The sequence below is a fragment of the Muscardinus avellanarius genome, assembly GCF_963383645.1.
Source record: "Muscardinus avellanarius genome assembly, chromosome: 9".
Taxonomy (NCBI): Eukaryota; Metazoa; Chordata; class Mammalia; order Rodentia; family Gliridae; genus Muscardinus; species Muscardinus avellanarius.
The window spans coordinates 1,356,301-1,381,604 of NC_137795.1; the positions used below are offsets into that span (position 1 = coordinate 1,356,301).

Genomic DNA, 25,304 nt, shown 5'->3' on the forward strand with positions numbered 1-25,304 from the left:
AATTTATAGCACTGCGTGTTCTTCATACAAGATCAGAAAATCACCAAAAACAAAACAAAAAACCTAATGACACACCTCAAAGCCCTGAAAAAGCAGGAACAGTCTAATCCCAAAGCTAGTAAAAACAGGAAATCATTAAAATCAGAGCAGAAGTCAATAAAGTAGAGAACAACAACAACAAAAGTACAAAAACTGAAGAAAACTAAAAGTTGGTTTCTTGAAAAAGGAATATAGAAAACCATTAGCCAAACTAACCAAATAAAAATAGAATCAATCAAAATTACTAAAATAAGAGATGAAAAAGGTGATATTACAACAGATAGCATGAAAATCCAGAGGATTATCAGAAACTAATTTGAAAAACTATATTCCAACAAATGGAAAACCTAGATAAAATTGACAAATTTTTAGACACATTTAAACTTACTAAGTTGAGCCAAGAAGATATAGAAAAACTTCAACCAACCAATAGCAATTGAAGAAGCAATAGACTACTATCAAAGAAAAGCCCAACCCCAAATGTTTCCCCAGCTGAATTTTATAAAACTCTTATAGAATACCTAAACCCTATACTTCTTAGTATATTCCATGAAATAGAAAGAGACAGGATTCTCTCAAACACATTAAGCCAACATCACATTAATACCAAAACCAAATAAAGATAGCTCAAGAAAATTATAGATCAACACTATTGCTGAACTTAGACACAAAACTTCAAAACAAAATACTAGCAATGTGCACTCAAAACCATATTAAGAAAATTACACACCATGACCAAATCAGATTCATTCCAGAGATGCAAGGCTGGTTCAACATATGAAGTACAACCATGTAAATTACTACATAGACAGAACTAAGGACAAAAATCACATGAGCATTTCAATAGATTCTTAAAGAGCATTTGACAAAATCCAACAATTTATGCTAAAAGCACCGCAAAGAATCGGAATAGAAGGAACCTACTTCAAGATTATAAAGGCAAGATACAATAGTCCCACAGCCAATATCATATAGAATGGGGGGAAAGTACTGGAATTTTCTTTAAAATCAGGAACAAAACAAGGATGTCCACTATCACCACTTTTTCAATATAGTACTGAGACTCTAGCCAGAACATAAGGCAAGAGAAGGAAATACATGGAATACACACAGGAAAGTAAGAACTGAAACTATCTCTGTTTGCACATGCCATGATCATTTCCAGTAACAATAGCCTCAAAACAATAAAATACTTAGGAATAAATCTAACCAAGGCAGTAAAAGACCTCTACAATCAAAACTATAAAACATTAAAAAAGAAATTGAAGATCTTAGAAGGTGGAAGGATTTCCCATGCTCTTGGGTAGGCAGAACAAATATCAAAAGGCAGTCCTTCAAAAACTGATCTAAAGATTAAATGCAATCCCTATTAAAATACAATATTTATTCTTCACAGATATAGAAAAGTCAGCCCTTAAATTCATATGGAAAAGCAAAATACCCAGAATACCCAAAATAGTTCTCAGCAATAAGAACCATAAAAGAGGCATCACAATACCAGATTTCAAACGATAATACAGAGCTACAGTAATAAAAACAGCATGGTATTGGCACAGAAACAGGCACATAGACCAAAGGAGCAAAATAGAAGACTCAGAAACAAATCCATACACTTAGAGCCAAATGATTTTTGACAAAGGGGCCAAAAACATACTCTGGAAAAAAGATAGCCTCATCCACAAATGGTGCCGGCAAAACTGGTTATTCGTATACAGGAAAATGGAAATAAACCCCACTTTCCCACCCTGCACAAGAGTCAATTCAAGATGGATCAAAGACCTACAAGTTAGACCAGAGATTTTGAAGTTACTTAGAGAGGGCATACGACCAACACTCCAGTGCACAGGCATGGATAAAAACTTCCTCAGCAAGACCCCAAAGTCATAAGAAATTAAAACAAAGATTGATATGTGGGACTGCATTAAACTGAAGAGCCTCTGTGTAGCAAAGGAAACTATCAAGTACATTAAGAGAGAGCCTACAGAATGGGAGGAGGTCTTTGCCAGCTACTCCTCTGATAGAGGACTAATGCCTAGAATGCAAAAAGAACTCGAGAAACTAATCACCAAAAAAACAAATAGCCCAATCAAAAAATGGGCAAGTAAACTAAATATACCCTTCACAAAGGAGAAATGCAAATGACCAACAAATATACGAAAATATAATTCATATGTTTATTAGCAACTTATTAGTTCAACATCATTAGCAATCAGAGAATTTCAAATCAAAATTACTCTGAGATTTCACCTAACCCCTGTTAGAATGGCAATCATTAAAAACACAATAGTAAATGTGAGGATGTGGTGAAGTAGGAACTCTGGTACACTGCTGGTGGGATCGCAAGTTAGTACAATCACTTTGGAAGACTGTGAAGGGTCCTCAGAAGAACAGAAATGAACCTACTATGTGATCCAACTAGGTGAGATTAGTCAGTCACAAACGTCAAAGGTCGGATGTTCTTCCTCCTGTAGAAGCTGGAACACAAGAGGGACTTCAGATAAAGGAGGGAAGCTTTAGCGGAGTGAAGGGGGGCCTAACGAGAGGAGGGAGGGAGACTTGAAGAGGAGAACACCTCAAAGGACATGATATACATACACATACTCAACCCAAGACAATCGCTGTGCTCCGGGGAGAGGGAAGAGGGAGAGAGTGGGGTGGGAGCTGGGGCACTGCGTGCATGTATGCCTTTATCACTGCATCAAGATGTGTGATGGCAATGCACCAGTGAAAGAGAAAAAGAACAGCACCACATCAGTGTCTGAAATGCACGGCACATTCAAGCAAGTCCTGATCTATTCTGAGTAGACATACACAGAAGAAATTTCTTTAGGCATTCAAAAATGTTCTTCCAAGCTGGATGTGGTGGCCCACCCTTGTAATACCAGCATCTGGTAGGTGGAGACCAGAGGATCAGGGTTCACAGACAACCTTAGCTACTTACTGAGGCCCTTCGCAACTCAGTGAGACCCTGTTTCAAAAAATCAAAAGAAAAGCCGAGCGTGGTGGCGCACGCTTGTCATCCCCGTGCTTGGGAGGCAGAGACAGGAGGATCGCGCAGGTTCGAAGCCAGCCGCGTGCGCTGGCTTAGGAGACCCTGTTTCCAAATAAAAATGTAAAAATAGGTCTGGGAGTGTAGCCCGGAGGTAGAAGGGCTTCCAGGAACCCCAGTACCACCAAAATAATAATAATAATAATAATAATAATAATAATAATAATAATAATAATAAAAAATAATAAATAATAATAATAAAAGAAAAAGAAAAAATGTTTTCTATACATTCAGTATTTTCATGACAAGAATATATCATAATAAAAGAAGTAATATTTAAAATACCACTTGCAGATATCTTGCAAGAAATTTATCTAAAAGCCCACTGGATAGCAGTGAGTCCTTAGGTTACTGTTTCGCAATTTTGAACCATATTTATTTATATTGTTTACCAGTCTTCATACCTTAAGTCGATATGTATTTATTTTTGCTGTTCAAATTATCACAGTAACATGATTTCTGCACCACCATACCTTTCCACTTTTCTTCCCTCCCACCCACATCACTGTCTGACGTGTTTTGATGAGTATGTTCGAGGCGTGTAGCAGCCACTTTAAGTCAGAAGAGAAATCAGGGAGAAAGATACGTTGTAGTGAATTTAACAAAAATCCAGAGTTTTGGGTGAAGTTGGAATATACATGTGTGCAGTGGGCGGGAGGGAATGGAGACTCTTAGTTTTCTTGGGAGACAAGATTAAAAAAAAAGCCTTTGAAAATATAGAGAAGGAGCTGTCCTGCCCCTGCTCCCCTGCCCAATAAAAATGTAAACGCACAACACCAGTAAGTAGTTATCCACATTTTAAAGCTTACGATTTTAGAGTGAAAGTGAACCTTAAGATCTATTCCCATGTACTTTTTAAAGTAAAACAATAAGTTAACATTTAAAAGTGATTTGCCTGGGCAGAAATGAAACTAAGTTGTTCCTGAAAACTTACTTTAACATTAAAATTACTTCTTCTACTGTGGGTTATTTATGTTAATGAGTGAGAGCATTTAAAATGGCACGACATTGTTTAGAAAAGTCTCACTGACTTGATTCTTATTCACAGACTGTTCGAGACATTTTGTGTGTCTTATCTACAAACACTTATCTAAGGTAATTAAATCATAGATGTTTTAAAATATACCTAGTAATGAATAAACTACTGAAATGTTAATTTTTAAATGAATGTACATTAAGCTTCAGCATTATGATTAAGAAAGGAAATAGGAACTAAATTTAGATATTTTCTTTTAAAAAAGATCATCCTTAACAGATTCCTTTTATATATTTGAACTTGTTTTGCAGGACTTCTATCTGTGAAGTAACTCAAAGTTTAATTTGATTTTACTATATCAGCAGAATTTAAGGTCATTGAATAGAAATGAACTCAAGTTTTATTTTGGCCATGCTTTCTTCTTTTAACTTTTAGAGAATGTATAAAATATTTCTTCTTCTTCTCCTTCTCCTCCCTCCCCTCCTCCTCCTTTTCTTATTGCGGTCCTGGGGATAGGACCCAGGGGCATTCTACCTCCAAGCTACACCTCCAACACGAATTTATTTATTTATTTATTTATTTATTTATTTATTTATTTATTTTGGTGGTACTGGGGATGGAGCCCTTCTACCTCCAGGCTACACTCCCAGACCTATTTTATATTTTTATTTGGAAACAGGGTTTCTTAAGCCAGCAAGGCTGGCTTCGAACCTGCGCGATCCTCCTGTCTCAGCCTCCCAAGCACAGGGAATATAAGCATGTCCGGCTTCAACCCTAATTTTCTATTCTCTCTCTCTCTCTTTTTTTTTTTTTTTGTGGTACTGGGGATGCAACCCAGGGGCCTTCTACCTACCTCTGGGATACACTCCCAGACCTATTTGATATTTTATTTGGAGACAGGGTCTCTTAAGCCAGCTGAGGCTGGCTTCGAACCTGCGCGATCCTCCTGTCTCAGCCTCCCAAGTGCGGAGATTACAAGCGTGCGCCACCACGCCAGGCTTCCTAATTTTCTATTCTTTATTTTGTTGCAGAAGGCCTCAGTAAGTGTCTGAGGCTATCCATGAACCACAATCCTCCTCTCTCAGCCTCCCAAATGCTGGGATTACAAGCGTGTGCCACCACACCTGGCTCTACATTCATTTTATTTTTTATTTTTTTATTTTTATTTTGATGGTACTGGGGGTGGAACCCAGAGGCTTTCTACCTCCGGGCTATACTCCCAGACCTATTTTATATTTTATTTGGAAACAGGGTCTCACTAAGTTGCTGAGAGCCTCACTAAGTAGCTGAGGCTGGCTTCGAACCTGCTCGATCCTCCTGTCTCAGCCTCTCAAGCGCGGGGATTACAAGTGTGCGCCACCACGCCCGGCTCTACATTCATTTTAATAACCATTTTTGTATCACATTTTTTAGTGGTTTCGGTAAAGTTACTAGAATCTAGGCATAAACAGATGACAACAAAATATAACTCATAGATCCCACATAATAAACGGCTGTGGGACACAGGAAGCAAATCACAAGCCTTCTGAGGGAAATGTTTCCTCAAATCACACTTTATATTTTTGGTTATGTCATTGGATTTTATTTAATGACCCTTACTTTTCTGAGTAGTTTTTGAGTTATAAAAATTATGAAAATACAGTTTTCAGGAACCTCATATACCCATGCTTATATTTTTAATTAGTAGTTTTGTGTGATTGTCAGAAGACTTAAGACCTTACATGCATTTGTTGAAACTGCTTCCAAAGTGAGGGTGAAAACAGCTCTGAGCAGAGGCTAGAGGAGTATGCCTTGGCTTTAATACTGATTCACACAGAGAATGCATGAAGGGCTGGGATATTTAACTGGATGATAGAAGACCGAGATATTTGAGAGTGTATAATGTGAAAGAGGACAGACTTGTTGGGGCCAATGTTGGAATACACTCAGCTCAGAATTCGGAAGTCATTCTTGTCCTAAATGCTGGGAGTTGATGCTTCGGTGTGTGAGCATGGGTAGAGGGGTTCTTTGTATGGATACATTAATCAAAAACAGCATCCAGAGGAGAGAGCACCCATCTCTTAGGTCCACTCTTTAGAGGTGCTCATTGTCCGCAGCTTTGTATTTGTCACTCTCGAAAACACAGGCAGAAATACAATTGAAAATGAAATCATGAATTTAATATTTTGCAACTTATTGGTTTTATTTAACAGTGAGTTTGGGCATCTACCTGTATGTGATTTATCTTTGTAATCCTTTTAGCATTATGTTGTTTGCCACCATGAGCGACTAACATGTATTTAGCTATTCCAGTATCTATGAGTGTTTAAATTATATTTACCTTTGTAAGCCATGCGTGGTGGTGCGCACTTGTAATCCCAGCATTTGGGAGGCTTGAGACCAGTTCGTGGAGAGCCTCTGCAACTTAGTGAGACCCTATTTCAAAATAAAAAATAAAAAATAGGGAGGGGGGTGTAGCTTGAAGGTTGAATGCCCCTGGGTTCTATCCCCAGACCTGCAAAACTATTTTTACCTTTTTGTAAAGCCAACAACACTATAGCTAGTGAATATCCTTGTATGTGTATCTTTCTATGCTTACACGATTCCTTAGCATAGAATATTTAAAATGAGGCTACTGGATCATCAGGTATAATCATTTTATAATTGAAGAAATACTGAGAAATTATAATGACAGTGCCCATTTCCCTTCATCTCCACGAACAGGAGTGTTATCAAATTTTTAACTTTCTCTGATAGGTTAAAAAAGTAATCAATTTTTTATAATTATAAAAAATTTTCATCAATGAAATTGTGTATCTTTTTATAACTGTTGTCTAAATTCTTGGCTTGTAGGAGTTTGTATGTGTGTTTTAATAAATAGTAATCTTTGTCTATTATTTGTACCATATATTTTCTAACAATGTCAGTTTACAGTTTATATATGATCATTTCTTAAGAAATTTTAAAATTTGCATGTGATTATAACTATATATTTTCTATTTTCTGTGAATTTATTGCTTAGAAATATTCTCTACATACAAGCTAATCTTTTCTATTTTCATACTTTCTATTGTACAAATAGTTAATTATGCATTAATTTTGTGATGTGGTGATATATAGGAATCCACCTTTCTCCCCTTAGATGAGATAATTTCTAAACAGCATTTGTTGTTGTTTATGTTTTGAATGATTGCCATTCTCAAGGTAGTTTTGATTTGTATCTCTCTGATTGCCAGTGATGTTGAGCATTTTTTGCATGCATTTATTGGCCATTTGAATTTCTTTTTTCAGGAAGTGTCTATTTAGTTTGCTTGCCCATTTTTTGATTGGATTATTTGTTTCTTTAGTGTTGAGTTTCTTGTGTTCTCTGTATATTCTAGATATTAGTCCTCTATTTGAGGTATAGGTGGCAAAAATCTCCCATTCTGTTGGCTCTCGATTTAGGTTCTAGACAGTTTCCTTTGCTGAACAGAAGCTCTTCAGTTTCATGCAATCCCACGTATTGATTCACCTTTTAATTTGTTGTGCCTTTGGGGTCTTGTTGAGAAAGTGTTTATCTGTGCCTGTGTGTTGCAGTGTTGGACCTATGCCCTCTTCAAGGAGCCTCAAGGTCTCTGGTCTTATTACCAAGTCTTTGTTTCATCTTGAATGTACACTTGTTCAGGGTAAGAAAGTGGGATTAATTCCAATTTTCTGCATATGGTTAACCAGTTTTGCCAACACCATTTGTTGAACAGGCTATTTTTTTCCAGTGTGTGTTTTTGGTCCCTTTGTCAAAAATAATTGGCTGTAAGTGTGTGGATTTGTTTCTGGGCCTTCTATTCTGCTGTATTGATCTATGTATCTGTTTTTTGCCAGTACCATGCTGTTTTTATTACAATGGCTTTGTAGTATAGTTTAAAGTCAGGTATTGTGATTCCTCCTGCATGGTTTTTGTTGCTGAGAACTACTTTGGCTATTCTGGGCTTTTTGTTATTCCAAATAAATTTAAGGACTGATTTTTACTATGTCTATGAGGAATGATCTTGGTAGTTTAATGGCATTGTGTTGAATCTGTAGATCACTTTTGTAAGGATGGCCATTTTAATGATATTTATTCTGCCTATCCATGAACATAGAAGATCTTTCCATCTTCTAAGATTCTTTTTTCAATGAAAAAATAAACTGAAAGAACTGCTGAATTACACCCGAATGATCCGCAGGTGCTCACTTCAGCTCCTTGTTTACCTTTCCTCTCTGGAGCCTGGTGCTGTGAGGGAAAATGGTGCCGGTGAGGCTCTGCTGCCGCATTGTGGGCTTGATTTCTTTTCTGGTCTCTGGTTGTTCTTCTAGTATTTTTTTCTCTGTCCCTTGTGTTTACATTTTTTAAAAATTTCTCTGTTGCCAGTGTTTTCTGGCTAAAAGAAGCACTGATTTTGTGGCAATAGAGATCGAGTTTTAGCAGGACTGGTAAATGCTACTTTTCTCGGTCGCCATCTTCCTGGAAGTCTCCTCTATTTATTGTGTTTATTTTGTTTCCTGAAAAGCAGGGCCTTTCCTCTTTCATCCTGGTATTTCACTATCAAGTTACTTGTGTCTGTGTACTCATATTTTACATTAGCTGCTAGGTTTATATGTATCAGTGTTTATAGTCAAGAGGAAGGCCCTTGGCAATAACATGTACTCTTCCTTGTATGTACCAGCTCACTGCAGGATTCTGTTGTGACTGTAAGATTTTAGCACAGTAGGGAAACTTGATGTCTGTCCTTGGTTCCATATGCAGGAAAGGAGTTAGAATGGAGGCAGAGTAATTTGGTGACTATTTTCCAGAGGGACTTTCCCTGCTTACATCTATGTGCCCTTAAATTCTTTTTAACACTGCCTTGCTTTAGTCCACTTATTGATTATAACTATACATTATGGTGAGGTTCAAATGATAAAAACATGCACGCAAGTAACTCCCCTGCCCTGTACATGTTAGTGAGATTGGCAGCCTTCATAATATGGATCTAGGCGTATTTGAACTGTTTCCTTCATCAGCTCTCCTTTTTCCTCTCCCTACCTGTCATATTTTTATCTCCTAACCTGAAATTCATATTGTGCCCCTGTATCCTGAAAAGTCCATTTCTAGAACACCCAGTCTTTTCATTGCAATAATAGGCATGCTTTTACCTCTTGTATTAATGTAAGGAAAGTTCTGAAAAGATAAGAATTATATCTATACTCTTCCTCACGTATTCACTGCACACTGCCTTGAATATAATAGGTATATGGTAAGTATTTAATAAATTGGGGATCACTTTTCTGAAACTAAAAATACTTCTGTGCTTTTCCCAAGAATTTTCCTTCTAGAATTTATCTTAAGGAAATATTCAGCAATTCAAAGTAAAAGGTACAAGGATGCTCATGCGATTTATAATTGTGAAAAATTAAAACAACTCCAAAGTCTAATTATAGTTATATATTTATTGTACTTGGTTTGAATATTTAAAAGAAAGTCTTTCTTATCCATTTATCTTACAGATGTACAATCTTCAGTAACAGTCAGACTTATTTTATCTAACCAAAGAGTGCTATTTTAGATACTTTAAAGAGGATGACTATAAATTATGCCTTTTAAATTACTATAATTTTTAATAAAGTTTTTTCATATTTTCTGCTTTTATTTATGCCTTTAAGTAGTTTAGGGAGGATAAAATTTAAAATATATAAGAACAAATAAATGAAGCGGCATTCAGTAAATCATATTTTGTTTTATTCCAGAAAACAGCTTCTTGAACGTGGTGAGGTAAAGTTCTCATGTTATTTCTTTATATGGTAGATGTGTATATTAAGTTCAAGTTTAATTCACAAAGTGAGGCCTTGCTGCGGATGCACCAGGGCCACATCTTGGTGCATCAGCAGCAAGTAGTACTACTTGAGAAGTACTTCTCAAGTTCATCAGTGGTACTGGAGAAGTTTGACATGGGGGCTGAATTTGTGCAGGGCTACCTCTCTTTAGTCTGCTCTCACACTGGATAGTAATAAGGATTTTTATATTTTTATTGGTGCATTATAGTCTTGCATCATAATGGGCCTCATGTGATGGTGACATACGTGCACACAGCACTTGGTGGGCTTTCCCCTGGCTCTCTCCTTATTTCCCCTTCCCCATACATGATACTGAGATTGACTTTAGTATTCTCACATATGCACACAACATCAGTGGAAGTATTTCCTTCATCAGTCCCCCTCAACTCTTCCCTATACCATTTCTTTAACATCAAAAATAACTCATTAGAACCAGTATTTGAAAGGCTAAGATAGGAGGATTGCAAATTTGAGGTCAGTCCCTGTAACATCATGAGACTCTGTTTCAAAATAAAAAGGGTTAGGGTAGCTCAGTGGTAAAAAAAAAAAAAAAAAAAAAAGCCACTGGTTCAATCCCTATTAACACACACACCCCAAAAAATCTCAGTAATTTTTTTTCTTAAAGCATTCTCCCTCCCACACCCACTGCCCCATGCATGTTAGCACATAGATGTTTTTATGTTTCTTTACAGAATTAGTGTTCAGGCTGGGCATGGTGGTGCACACTTGTAATCCCAGCATTTGGGAGGCTGAGACAGGACGATTGAAGTCCACAGCCAGCCTCAGCTACTAAGTGAGGCCCTTTGTAACTCAGTGAAACCCTGCTTCAAAATAAAGAATAAAAAATGGGGCTGGAGGTGTAGCTTAGAGATAGAATGCCCCTGGGTTCCATCTCCAGTACTGAAAAAAAAAATAGTGTTCTGTATATACACAGTTTTATATTTGGGGGAACTTCCACCATTAAGTAATCATCTCTAAAGCCAGGTGTGGTGACACATTTTTGGAATCCCAGTACTTGGGAAGCTGAGACAGGAGAATCACAGATTTGTGGTCTACCTCAGCTACTTAGTGAGGCCCTTCATAACTTAGTGAGACTCTGTTTAAAAATAAAAAAATAGGGATGGTGGTGTAGCTTAGAGAGGAAGAATGTCCTTGGGTTCAATGTGTAGTAATGCAGAAAAAAAGAAAGAAAAAAATCACTTACCCCTCTATATTGCAATAGGGTGTTTCTTGTTTTTTCATTAAAATACAATTCAGTGATCATCTTTGTGGCACATCTTTGTGTTTTTATGATTTTCTTGCTTAAATTCCTAAAAGGGAAGATTAAGTCAAACAAGTTGGCTTCTTTTTAGGCCCTTGATAAATATTTTGAGGTTAGAAAAATGTATCAATGTATTATTTCAGTGTTTGTTTCTTTATAATACTCAGTATTAATATTTGATAAATGAAAATACCTCATTATCTCTAACACTTAGAACATATTTTGTTGTCCTTTACTTTTTATTACATTAATTATTTGAACTTATTAATTATCCATTTTTCTAGTGATATTAATATTTTGTGAGTATGTTTATTAGAAAAGTTTTGTTTGTGTTTGACAATTCTGCTTAGGGGACCCCCCCATCTTGCTCAAGATAACCTCTCATACTAGTTATAAATATTTATTTAATTTTACTACTTTTAATATAATCTAGTTACGGTCTACTTTGATTTATATTGTTAACTGAATGCCATACACATTTTTGACAAAGTCCATATTTTAATTTTTGTACCTGAGGCTCATCTGTCTGCTCAGATATCACCTTCTCAGTGAGGTCCACTGTGAGGATCCTTCTTAAAATGCCATTTCTTCTGTGTAGCTTTACATCACATTTTGTACTCTCTGGCTCTTTTTCCTACTCCATTTTTTTTGCCCATTTCTCATTTCTCATAGTCTGTAGTGGCTTTATTGTCTATTACCAGTTTTCTTTACTGAATGCACGAACATGTAAGCCTCACAAGAGCAGAAGTTGCTGTGTTGTATGTGTAAGTATCTGGAACAGCATTCCTGGCAGATAAGAGGCCTTCGGTAATTCTCTGTTCAATAACAGAGCATAAGTAATAAGTATTACCAGACTTATTACTATTTTAGAATATCTTTGTCCTAATGAATAATGATAGTTTAGTACACATCATACTAATTTAAAAACACAGAAAGTGAAAATGTCATTTTGTTTTGTGTCTTTACAGCTGGTTTTTCACACATTGCAGTTGTTGGCCTTTACTGCCCTTGCCATTTTAATTATGAGGCTGAAGCTGTTCTTGACACCACATATGTGTGTTATGGCTTCCTTGATCTGCTCTCGGCGGGTAAGGTGTCCATCCTTGTACAACCATACAATAAAAACTATAGCAATCACAGTAGCGTCACCACAACTTTACTGAGGAATCTACAACATAAAAACACTAGGTATTTTTTTTAGTTAACTAATACAGTTTGATGCTAATTCATAGTTCAGTATCAAATGGGAAAAGCAACTTCAAGTGTCTTTTAAATTTATTTCTAGATTGTAACTGATTTTGTGGGGGAGCGGTACTGGGGCTTGGACCTCAGGGGTATTCTACATCCAAGCTATACTCCCAGCCCTATTTTATTTATTTTTTTAAATTTTGAAATAGTCTCACTATGTTGCTGAGAACCTCACTATGTTGCTGACACTGACCACAAACCTGTGATCCTCCTGTCTCAGCCTCTCAAAGACTGGGATTACAGGCATGCACGACCATACTGGGCTTATAACAGATTTTTATGATGAATAATGAAGCACGTGTTCCCCTCTGTTAGTATTTTACTCATAAATATAGCTTTTTAGAGTTTAAGTTTATATAGGAATTTCATGAGCCACTCAACCCCCCCTAAGTACTCATATACTAGTGAATAAATGCAGAATAATTGCTATAACATATTCCTGTTTGGTTTGAAGACTCCCTAAGAAAAGTTGCCAACTCTGAGCTACTCTTACTATATCTATCTAAAATACAAAATAACTAGTTAAATTAGCTAGAATTTTGATTATTCTAGAAATATATTATTTAGTTTTGATTACTAGTGTGTTGCCTGAAAATACCTTAATGCCTGTTTTCCTAAGAGGAATATACATGTCAGCGCTAATAGGGTTTCCCTTGTTATTCAAGGTATACCTAAAAACAGCCAGATGTTATTAAAGGGGTTATTTCTAGTATATTCAACACTTGTGATTTGCTCGTCTTAACCCTTGGTTATAAAGCAGTACTAGAGAAAGATCAGGCACTCCTTCCTCAATTGTTTTGTGAGGAGAGAAAGCTGCATCCTTAACTAGGCCCGGTAATTCCAACTTAGTTTTGTTTGTAAGCAATAGACGACAATCCTGTGTTTATATAATGATATCAAAATGTAATCCGCTTTGGCTCAAGTACTAAGGTGAGAATTTATTTTTGACCCAATAGCACTATTCATATAAGAATGATAAATAAATGTGTTTTTTTTATTTCAGCTCTTTGGATGGCTTTTTTGCAGAGTTCATTTTGAGAATGTTATCTTTGGGATTCTGACAGTGATGTCGATACAGGGTTTTGCAAACCTCCACAATCAATGGAGCATAATAGGAGAATTTAATAATTTGCCTCAGGAAGAACTTATCCAATGGATCAAATATAATACCCGAACTGGTGTGTAGCTTTTTAGATGCATATAAAGTTTTACCCAGATGCATTTATAAATATTATGTAGTTATAAGCATTTCATACGTATGCGTGTGAATGCGTGTGTGTGTCCAGATCTCACCTAAAGTAATTTGATTAACAGTTTTTCAAATTTACAATGGTGTGGAAACAGTACACATTCAATAGAAATTGTGTTTCGGATTTTGAATTGTGAACTGTGATATTTTGTCTTAATGCTGAGCAGAGGCAGTGAGCCACAGCTCCCAGTCAGCCCCAGGAGAAGAAACCGACACTGTACAGAGTACTGTGTGGCCAGCATTTTATTGATTGTGTTTTGTGTTTTTTATTCTAAGCTACATTTAGAATGTTTAGGTATATTTGAAAGTAAACATTCAGTTAATTTTAGTAGATCTGAATAACATGCATTATTTTTATTGTGCTGTTAAAAATAAAATAACCCTCGCAATTACATAAACACTTATTATACAAAAGTGCCAGAAGGTAAGCATTTGGTTGTTTGGTCTTCCAGGACATAAAACTTAAACTGAAGTCAGGTAGATCTTTATATATTTCTACTTCTGACCAAATTTATAAATTCGATTGCTCCCAGATGTACTTCTAACAAGTAATGAAAATGATTTGATGAAATTTATAAATTTGGATGGCAACCAAGTGAATTTAATTGTGAATATTTAAATATCATCTGAGGAAAGATAACAGTATTCTCCTTTGGTATATCTACATGATCAAAAATCAAAAGAAGCAAAAATCATTTGAAAAACATGGACCATGCAACTTGCCTCTTATAGCAGTTGCCCAGTTCCTAGCATTTTAAATGCTTTAATTCCTCTGGAGCCCTGGCCCTTGAGTAGTGCACAGGCGTGGCAAGCCGCTGTGGTGAGTGGCGAAGGGTGGGTGAGCCCTGGAATTTGTTAGCTATGTGCCTTGGGAAGTTCACCTACCTTCCCTATATCTCTGCCTCATCTACAAAAATAATTAGAATTCACTTTGTACAGCTTGTATGCAAATGACATCACTTCATACTTGTGAAAATATTGACGACAGTTCCTAACACCAAGGACAATAGCTATTACTAGAGAAGACAATGAATAAATATTGAGTGGATAAAAGTAATGATGAGAGTGGCTGTTATTAAAAAATGCTTTCTCAGTCCAGGCATGGTGGTGCCTGCTTATAATCCCAGTACATGAAACAAGATCAAGGTTGGAAGACAACCTCAGCCACTTAAGGGCAGCCCTCTGCAACTTAGTCAGAACTTGTTTCAAAATAAAGAATAAAAAATAGGGCTGAGGGTATAGCTCAGAGGTAGAATGCCCCTGGGTTCCATCTCCAGTCACACACACACACACACACACACACACACACACACGCGCGCGCGCGCGCGCGCGTGCTTTATCTTTCCTAATTTAAATTCAGATTTAACCTCTGGTTTTCTTTAAGATGTTTTAAGTAGCACCTTGCTTTTCAGATGCTGTTTTCGCGGGTGCCATGCCCACAATGGCAAGCATCAAGCTGTCTACCTTTCACCCCATTGTGAATCACCCGCATTACGAGGATGCAAACTTGAGGTGAGCAATGGATTGACTGTTCCAGCCAGACTTGCTCCTTGCCACCGGTTCTTAGGAATATGGAGAATTATACCTAGGCAAACACATAAATGCATACGCATGCTCCCATCCTCATATTTATTCTGAAAGTTGAAAAATTAAAATAATCCAGAAATTGTAATTTGTAACTATGTCCTTCAAAGCAGATGTATAAACCTCTGAAAACTGAAAAAGCAAAAGACACTTTGGAGTTGGGTGTGGTGGCACATGCTTGTAATCCCAGCATTTGGGAGGCTGAAACAGGAAGATTACAGGTTTGAAGCCAGTCTCAGCTACTTAGTGAGGCCCTTTGCAACTCAGTGAGACCCTGTTTCCAAATAAAGAATAAAAAATAGGGCTGGGAGTATAGTTCAGAGGTAGAATGCCCCTGGGTTCCATCCCCAGTACCGAAAAAAAAAAAAACAAAAAACAAAAACACTTTGGGTCAGTGAAAAATGTCTCGTGTGTGTGTGTGTGTGTGTGTGTGTGTGTGTGTGTGTGTGTGTGTACATGTGTTCATGAGAGAGAGAGCGCCCGTGAACCCCCACATAGCAGTGGGAGAGGCAAGCCCACAGCCAGGATGCCAGTCTTTACTCTTCTGAACACAAGTTCTGCTAAAGACACATTCTGGATCCTATTGGTGGCCAGCGACTGTAGTTTCTTTTTAACAGGTAGAAAACGCACATGAGATTTGCCATATTACATACTTTCATAATTTGCTACCTGATTATGAAAACTCGTTTTCATGATGTTTAAAGATTTTGTTTTCCTTACATGGCTGGCTTTCAGAAATTATTTTGATCATTTTATTAACTGTAAACATAATCTGTTCCTCTCAATGGATTTTTGGCTGCTTAGAGGTAGTTTTTATTTTTTTTATTATTTTTATTTATTTAGCGGGTCTGGGGTTGGAACCCAGGGGCATTTGACCTCTGAGCCACATTCCCTGCCCTATTTTTATTCTTTATTTTGAAACAGGGTCTCACTAAGTCGCAGAGAGCCTCACTAAGTAGCTGAGGCTGTCCGCGAACCGCGACCCTCCGGTTTCAGTCTCTCGAATGCTGGGATTACAAGCGTGCGCCGCCACGCCCGGCATTAGAGGTACATTTTTTAATTATTTAGTTTTATTTCTGGTTGTGCTGATCGAGCATCCCATATCCTTGAGATCCTTAGTAATCTTTAATGTGAAAAAGGTGATTTTGGGGATTTCCTAAAAAATGCCAAATTGTCTGCTGCACCATATTTTGGTGAACCGCTCTGTTCTCAAGATTCTGTGAGGTGGTTTTCTACCTGGCTTGATACCCTGGATGTCCAGGTTTTAAATATTCTATTTGCCATATTCAGCTTCAACTCTATTTTGTATCTTCTTTAGATGAGATTATATTTTTAAAAAAACGGTGTTTTTGCTACCTTGAATCTTTCTAAATGTATTTCATGAATAGATGGTTTTGTAAATTTTGTAAAGCAAATTTTATATCCTAAACTATGATCCTGATACCAAGTTCAACTCTAGATCATATGCAAACAAGTAATATATACAAAACCCAAACTGCCATAAGTTTTAGCACATTCAAAATTTAAGTAAGAAATGGAAACTGTTTCTCAAAAAAATAATTTATTTTGAATCAGATACATCAATACCCTATTCACTGAGGGTTGAGATTTCAGATTTTTAGCAAATTTTCTTTAGTTCACTATAATTTATTTAAAGTATGTTCATAATTGTTGTTGTTTAAAATTAAAGGGCCCGAACAAAAATAGTTTATTCTGCATATAGTCGAAAATCTGCAAAAGAAGTGAGAGATAAATTATTGGAATTACATGTGAATTATTATGTTTTAGAAGAAGCATGGTGTGTTGTGAGAACTAAGTGAGTATTAGTACTATATATATGACATTGCATATTTTAAAGCAACAGATGTTTCACTTTACTATAGTAGCCCTGGTTTTTAAAGGACTTTTTATTTGAAATAAATGCCATTAAAATATTACCCTGTTAATAGAGAAGTAAAACTACAATTTAAGTTATAATTTCAAAACAATTATAATGTAGTTTAGCATTTTGATTTCTCATCTAATTTAGCATCTTTCTACTAAATTTATTTTGCATTGATACATAAATAAATAAAAAATTATTCATATTAAGAGCCAGGCATGGTGGCACGTTTGTAATCCCAGCATTTGGGAGGCTGAGACAGGAGGTTCACAGTTCGCGAACAGCCTCGGCTACTTAGTGAGGTACCCTGCAACTCAGTGAGACCCTGTATTCAAATAAAGAATAAAAAGTAGAGCTTGGGGTGTGTCTCAGAGGTAGAATGCCCCGGGTTCCATCCCCCGTACCACAAAAAGAAATTATACATATTAATTGGGTAATAGGGTGTTTCAATACATGAATCCACTGTGCAATGTTTAAATCAGTTACACATATCTATCTCCTTGTGTATGTGGTACTGAGGATTGAACCCAGAGGCATTCCATCTCTGAGCTACTCTTCCATCTCTGTTTTATTTTTTACTTGGAAACAGGGCCTCACTGAATTGCGGAAAACCTCTCCAAGTTGCAGAGGCTGACCACAAACCTGTGATCTTTCTCAGCCTTCCAAGTACTGGAATTATAGGCATGTGTCACCACACCCAGCTAAACATACCTATCTTAAACCTTTTTCATAATTATTTAAATTTTCATGGTAACTTTTATTAATATGTTAAATGTAGATGTGAATTTATAACAAAGTATTGAAATTTTGCTTCTATATTGGCCTTACAAGACTTAATTAAGAGTTTTTCATAACTCCAAATTGCATAATAATAAAACTATTGCTAATTAAAATATAATGTTTTTGAACTTTCAACCTCTAAAAATAAAAAAAAGTCTAAGGAATTTAATGGATCTTCAAAGACCTTTATTTAGGCTCTTGAGCAGCTCTTGTAGGCAATGGCTCATCCAGACAAGTTACTTGCCTAGTAGAACAGGAACAACAAATTGGCAATCAGAAGAATAAATCAGGTTCCAGAGGCACTACGGTGATTCCCTTAAATACCCACTACGGTATGTCAGGTTGAAGACAACTGATCAGGCCAATAGTTGCTGACACTGTGCAGCACCCGCAACTTGTGTATGCCAGTCGTATGAGCATAATGTAGCCGCTCTGCAAGATAGTTTAGCAACTTTCTAAGAGCTCCAACATATGCCTGTTATGTAAATAAGATAAGAAAGTACGTCCACCCCCAAATTGTACACAAACATTCATAGCATTTTTTTGTAATAGCCCCAAACTGGAACAACCTAAATATCTATGGACAGGTGAATGGTTGAATGCATTATTGGAATATTTAGGCCATCGTACTACTCATCAATAAAATAAAGACCAAACTGTTGACACATAACGCAATATGTATAAATCTCAAAATAATTATGTTGACTAACAGAAGCTAGACCCAAAAGAAAGGAAGGAAGAAAGAAAGAAAAGAAAGAAAGTCTAGAAAATACACACAAATATATAGTGACAGAAAGCAGATATATGGATTCCTGGAAATATGGATATATAAGAGTGGATAGGGGCGAGAGAGGAAAGGTACAAAAGGGAATCCCTCCTTGTGGAAAGACGGCTGTATTGGTTTTGTGACCATGGTTCTACAGGTAAATACATATGTTTAAATGTATCAAAATTTTTCTCTAAATATGTGCTACAGTGAGTGATTATTGATCAAGGATGCCTCAGTATATCTGCTAAAAATCTGATGTTTTATCCAGAATACATAAAGAACTGCCATGACTCAGTAATAAGAAATAACACAAAATTTGGCAAAACATTTGAACAGGCATTTTACCAAAGAAGATATTTTGAGAGACATATAACAACACTAGAATGACTAAAATTACAAAGACTGATTAGACCAAGTGTTTGTGAGGATGAAGAACTACTTAAACTTATTGATGGAAATAGAAAATGGTGCATTAACTTTGGAAAACAATTTTGAAATTGCTTTTATAGATAAATATACACTTACCATACAACCAAAAATTCCACTAAGATGAATTTCCACAACAAATGATAACATATGTCTACAAAAGCCTTGTCCATGAGTTATTAGACAATCCTGTTCATTATTACACAAATCTCAGAGAATATTTGTAATGTGCTTTAACTTGCAAATAGGCAAATATATTAATTCCATACAACAAAATAGTATTTAGCAATGAAAGGGTACTACTGAACTACAACAATAGTTAGTTGTAGGAACTCTATGAATATCAAAAACATGCTAAGTAAATAAGCCAGAATTGACAAGCCTAGCTAAGGTATTCCTGTGCACCTGCAGTGCATCAAGGACACCAGTGCTCACCTGGGCCATGTGCGGGGAAACGGATGACTGCAGAAGGACGCGGGCTCTTGTTCAGTGATGGAAATTTTCTGCATTATGATTGTGGTGTTCACACATCTGTGCACACTTGGGCATACTTAAAATTTACATAGGAAATGAGATGTTAAAAATTAGAAAACAGAGCCAGGCCTGGAGGTACATGCTTGTAATCCCAGTACTTGGGAGGCTGAGATAGGAGGATCATGAGTTTACGGTCAGCTACTTAGTGAGGCCCTCTGCAACTTAGTGAGACCCTGTTTCAAAATAAAGAATAAAAAATAGGTCTGGGAGTTCAATCCCAACTATCTTTCCCCCCCAAAAATAGAAACCAGTTTTGCCTGACTCCTTCCTTTTAATTATTACCATGCTAGATTACTCTCTAGTGAGAAATATTTACTCATTTAGCCCAGTCATAGAACCACCTAAAATGGAAACGGTTGAAGGATAAAAACTTGAGAACCTCCTTTCTTAGGCCACATGTTTGCATGCTAAATCCAAGACAGTTCATTCTTTAAAATGTGAAATTAACTAGAACTTTGACTCGCTTTCTTTTAATTAATCTCATTCCACTACAAATGGTCCTTAAGTTTTGATGGTAATGGTGCTTGAAAAATACATTTCATTTTGAAAGTGAGCATTTATGCATTTTTAATGTATATTGAACTTTTACTATGCCATTATTTGGTTAAGTAGAACATTAAAATGCAACATACTTAATTTCATTTCATTTTTATTGCTCCTAAATGTTGAACATCTGTTTTTTTGAAATGACACTTTAAAATCTTTAATTTGTTAAATTAGTCTCTAGCAATCTAGAAGAGTCTTTATGACTTAGCGTATTTCCTGTACATATGAATAATTTTTAATGTGGATGTGTGTATCCACTTCTCTTTCAGGCCTGGTTGCAGCATGCTTGAAATCTGGGATGTGGAAGACCCTTCCAACGCAGCCAACCCACCCCTGTGCAGCATCCTGCTCAAGGACGCCAGGCCCTACTTCACCACAGTGTTTCAAAATAGCATGTACAGAGTGCTGAGGGTTAACTGAGAGCGAGGCTCTGTGGTGCAAAGACGTACACTGAAAACAAACGCCTTTTGCCTTATTTTCAGTAATAAAATCACAAGCTTTAATAAGAGACACTTGAAAATACATTAATAAAATGATTTATTTTGATCATTAAAGGCAAATTACTTCACTGTTTTTCATTGAATGTCAGTGTCTTATTAAGCTTGTAATATAAATTATTAAATCATTTCATAGTGCATAAAATGTTCATCTTAGTTTTAAAGAAAATTATATGTAAAAGAACAGTGGAATTTAATAAATCAAGGATATGTAAGTCCTTTGTTAACTAGGTGAATGCTTCAGATTTTCTCTACTACCAGGTATAACAGACCCCCTGAAACCACTTAGATGGGAGAACACTGGCTGTGAACCGGTGCTGATGACAACCACTTTTCCTCTGAGAGGAAACTAACCATTTGTCTTTTCAGGTGGGCTATTTTTTCCTTTTACTACCCCTCAGGAAAAGCCTTAAATAATCTTAAAGCTTTAAAAAAAAAAAAGAAAAGTCTATTTTCTATAACATTTGAATTTCAAGAAATTTATTTACCCAACCAGATAAGTGTTTTCCACTGATTAGTTCTCAGCCAGAGCTCGACAGCAGGCATTCATCTGTTAGAATCCATGGTTTTTCTTTTAATGTCCAGGTAAAATGATAGTTTGCATGGTGACCAAATTTCGGGGTTAATCATATTCAGAGAACGAAATCCAGCTGCATTTATCAAATGAGGTTTTTGATGCTAGGTCTTGAACAAAGCAGAGGCCTTTCATCCTGATGGCCCCGAGGCTTACTACACACAGTCACCATCTTTTACAAAACTTTTTCTAGCCACCATCTTTTATAATGCATATTTTAAAGTTTTCATTCATTTTTGGTTTTGGAAGAGGAAGGTCAGGTTTTATAATCCTCTCTCCAGTAAAATGTACCCAACAATAATGCTTTGAAAAGTGGCAATTATCTTGAAGATACAGTTGCTAAAGGCAAAAATACCACTTTCTCTGTGCTTTGTAAATACTAAATATGTTAAATCTGTAGTACTTCAATGTGTATCTACTCTAAGTTAATCATCTTTGAGTTTTTGTACTTATACATCCCTCATGTTCTTGACCCGCTGTATTTGTAATAACAAAAATGACAGTAGGTAGGATTAGTTCACTAATAGTAGGAAGGCAATCAGATGTAGAAGACCCAGTGAACTTGTTTTTCAACTTAATACAGATACAAAACATTTTGTTTATTTTAGCATTGTCAAATAATTTGTTTTACTGTAAGTATGGAGCAAAGAAGGAAAAGAGACAAAATATCTAACATCGAACTGAAGAACCACGCCGTATATTGAGTTGTATTAACTATAAAAAGTTCCGTGCACATAATATTTTAATATGGATTTTTGTTATTTTCCTGTACTATGTATGTTAAATAATTAAAATTTTTGAAGATACTGAGCTTTCTTTCTTATCTTTTTTTTTTTTTTGCTGCTGAGAATTGAACCCAGAGACATTTACCTCCAAGCTACACCCCTAATCCCTATTTTATTTTTATTTGTAAACAAAGTCTCACTAAGTTTTGGAGAGCCTTGGTAAATTGCTGAGACTGATTTCAAACCTGTGATCTTACTGTCTCAGCCTCCCAGGTACTGAGATTTTAAGCATGTGCTACAATGCACAGTTTTCCTCATTCTTTATGAAGAATACATTTTGAAATTGAAAAGCCCTGGTATGAAGGTAGAAATCATAGGATCACTTTTAGTTATTTAAAACAGTTCTGCATGGTCTCACATAGAAAGCAAGGTTGTATGGTGGAAATAATGTGCCCTTTATAACAAGAAGAACCTGTATTAGCACTTTCACAGCTGTAATTTAAAATATCTGATTTTAAAATCAGGAGAAGGAAGATTTATTTGCTCATGGTTTTCCTTGGAGAAGGTTGAGATTCGGTCCATGTGAGGCCAGGGACCGGGGATCTCAGGACATGGTGGCGGGAAGCAGAGAAATAATGAGAGTAAGCTGTGCTCCTTGTGTCCTGGAGGCCACAAGTAAGAGGAAGGAGAAGAGGAACCATCATTCACCAAGGCCTCAGCCCCAAGGACCACCTTCTCCAGCCACACCCTGCCAGCCCGGGCTACCACCCAGATCAATCCACTGTAATGGACTCATTGTCTGAGATGACAACCAAACATTCCACCCCATTTCCCTGAGGACTGGGCGATACCCCAAATCCAGACCATTGCATTCTGCCCTTATCCCCCTGAACCTCATGGCCACCTCTCAATGCAAAATGCATTTAGTCCATCTCCAAAAGTGCCCTGTTAACAATTCCAAGATTATTCAAAAATCCCAAAGTCTCTTCTGAGACTTAAGTGAACTCTTAATAAAAAAAGGGAAGTTACATGCATTCGACATACAATGGCAAAGAGTAAATATTTGCATTTTCTAAAGGGAAGAATAGGGCCACAGAAAGAAGGAAGGGACCAATACAGTAATTCAAATCTGACAGTACAAGCGTTTAATCCTGGGACTCCATGTCTGGCCTTCGGGGCACATGGTGAGGTGAAGCCTCCAAGGGGTCTGGGCAGCCCGGCCCCTGTGGCCTGGCTGATTGCAGTGGCCATGTACTCTCTTCCAGCCTGGCTCTATGGCCTGTGGCTTGCAGCCTTTCTTCCTGCTTGTTCCATGTGTTTGGTATTTCTGAATCTCAAGTATTTTTCTTGCAACCTTGGCTTTATTCTCACAGCTTCAAAAATTGACCATTTGGACCTGCTTGCAGGGATTCTGACCCTGCCGCACATTGCCCAGCCTCCCAGGCCTTCCTGGGAAATTTGGGAGAAGCCTCCATGGGTCCATTTTCCCAGCAAAGCCAGCATTATGTGGGATGGACCTCCAACAGAAGAGGTCTTTATGCCCGATAGCATTATTACCACTGAGCATTTTCAGTCACAGCCCTGGGCCTTGCCAGGTCTATTTTGAAGAATGTTTTGACAGCAGCTGATAAAAATATAAATTCAGCTATATTTGAGTGAAATATTCTGTATATGTCTAATAGGTCCATTTGGTTAATGGTGTTCTTTATGTCTAAGGAATCTTTACTGACCTTTTGTCTAGAAAATCAGTCTAGTCATGTGAGAAGAGTGTTGAAGTCTACCAATATTATTGTATTGGGATCTGTGTGTGTCTTAATGTCACAATGAGTTTGTTTTATGAAAGTCATTTTCCATATGTTTGGGGCATAAATGTAGACTGCTGTTATATCTTCTTGCTGGACTATTCCTTTCATCAGTAAAAATGACCTGCTTTATCTCTCTTTTTTTTTTTTTTTTTTTTTTTGGTGGTACTGGGGTTCCTGGAAGCCCTTCTATCTCCGGACTACACTCCCAGACCTATTTTTTTACATTTTTATTTGGAAACAGGGTCTCCTAAGCCAGCGTGCGCGGCTGGCTTCGAACCTGCACGATCCTCCTGTCTCTGCCTCCCAAGCGCGGGGATTACAAGCGTGCGCCACCACGCCCGGCGTCCTGCTTTATCTCTTCTAATAAGTTTAGGCTTGAAGTCTAATTTGTATATCATAATTGCTACTACTGCTTGTCTTTGAGTTCCTTTAGCAAGGATTACCTTGCTCTAGCCCTTCACCTTTAGTTTGTGACTACCTTTACTTGTAATATGTGTTTCTTGTAGGCAGCATTTAGATGAATTGGGTTTTTTAATCCTTTTTGCTACTTTAAGTCTTTTTATTGGGGAGCTGGGAAAATTTACTTTCAGCATGATAATTGAAAAATGACTTTTTAAAAATTCTAGCATTTTGCTGGGCATGGTGGCGCATGCTTGTAATCCCTGCACTTTGGAGGCGGAGACAAAAGGATTGCGCAGGTTCAAAGTCAGCCACACTAGCTTAAGAGACCCTGTTTTCAAATAAAAATATTTTAAAAATGGGTCTTGGAGTGTAGCCCAGAGGTAGAAGGGTTTCTAGGAACCCCAGTACCACAAAAAAAATTCTAACATTTAGAATTTTAACTTCTGTTTCAGGTAGTGTTTATTGTTCTTTGCTTAGTTGTTTGATGGAAATCATTATTTCTCCAGTTCTGTCATTTATTTATTCATTATTTATTATTCATTAATTATTTATTTATTGCAGTATGAGATTGGAACCAAAGGGCATGCTACCTCCAAGCTAAACAGCCAGCCCTAATTTTTAGTCTTTTTTATATGTATAAAAGATAAAAAATGGAACACCTGTAAAAGGCCCTTACCATGAATAGGGCTTGCATGACTGGGAGTCCCTCTGGGTGAGTCAGTGGGTAGATGTGACATAGACTTCACAAACACTACATTTAGGCATGCTAAATTTATGAGAAATATTTTTTTTCTTTAATAATAAGTTAACCTCTTCTTTTCCTTTATAAATTTTTTAAATTATTTTCAATTTTTGTCTCTCCTTTATTGAATATTGTACAATTATTCAAAAACTCTTTATATTTATATGCTAAGAATTTTTTATTCTTTTCTATTTTTTCTGTCATTGTATTTTTCTTCTGAAACATTTTTGTTGAAAGCTAAAGCTGTACACATCATAGCCGAGGCCTACTGAGGGCCAGGATCATGGACACCTCTCTCTTGCGCCTCCACATTCTGTCCCACTGGAAGTTTGTCAGGGTAGCAGCACCGTGCAGCTGTCACCCCCTGTGACACCAAGGCCTTCTGGAATCCTCCTGAAGGGCCCACCA

General features: G+C 36.8%; 1 protein-coding gene across 1 annotated transcript in view; it reads left to right on the plus strand.

Annotated features, from left to right (window-relative positions):
- Positions 1 to 20,571, plus strand: part of DPY19L2 (dpy-19 like 2) — a gene marked incomplete at both ends in the record, with an annotated part of 74,637 nt that extends 54,066 nt beyond the window's left edge. Inside the window, 7 exons of the mRNA XM_080701823.1 lie at positions 4,137 to 4,183; positions 9,786 to 9,810; positions 12,102 to 12,221; positions 13,385 to 13,559; positions 15,043 to 15,142; positions 16,905 to 17,030; positions 20,421 to 20,571. Coding sequence (XP_080557949.1) covers positions 4,137 to 4,183; positions 9,786 to 9,810; positions 12,102 to 12,221; positions 13,385 to 13,559; positions 15,043 to 15,142; positions 16,905 to 17,030; positions 20,421 to 20,571 — 744 coding nt within the window. The remainder of the gene's footprint in view (positions 1 to 4,136; positions 4,184 to 9,785; positions 9,811 to 12,101; positions 12,222 to 13,384; positions 13,560 to 15,042; positions 15,143 to 16,904; positions 17,031 to 20,420) is intronic.
- Between the last annotated feature and the right edge of the window lie 4,733 nt (positions 20,572 to 25,304).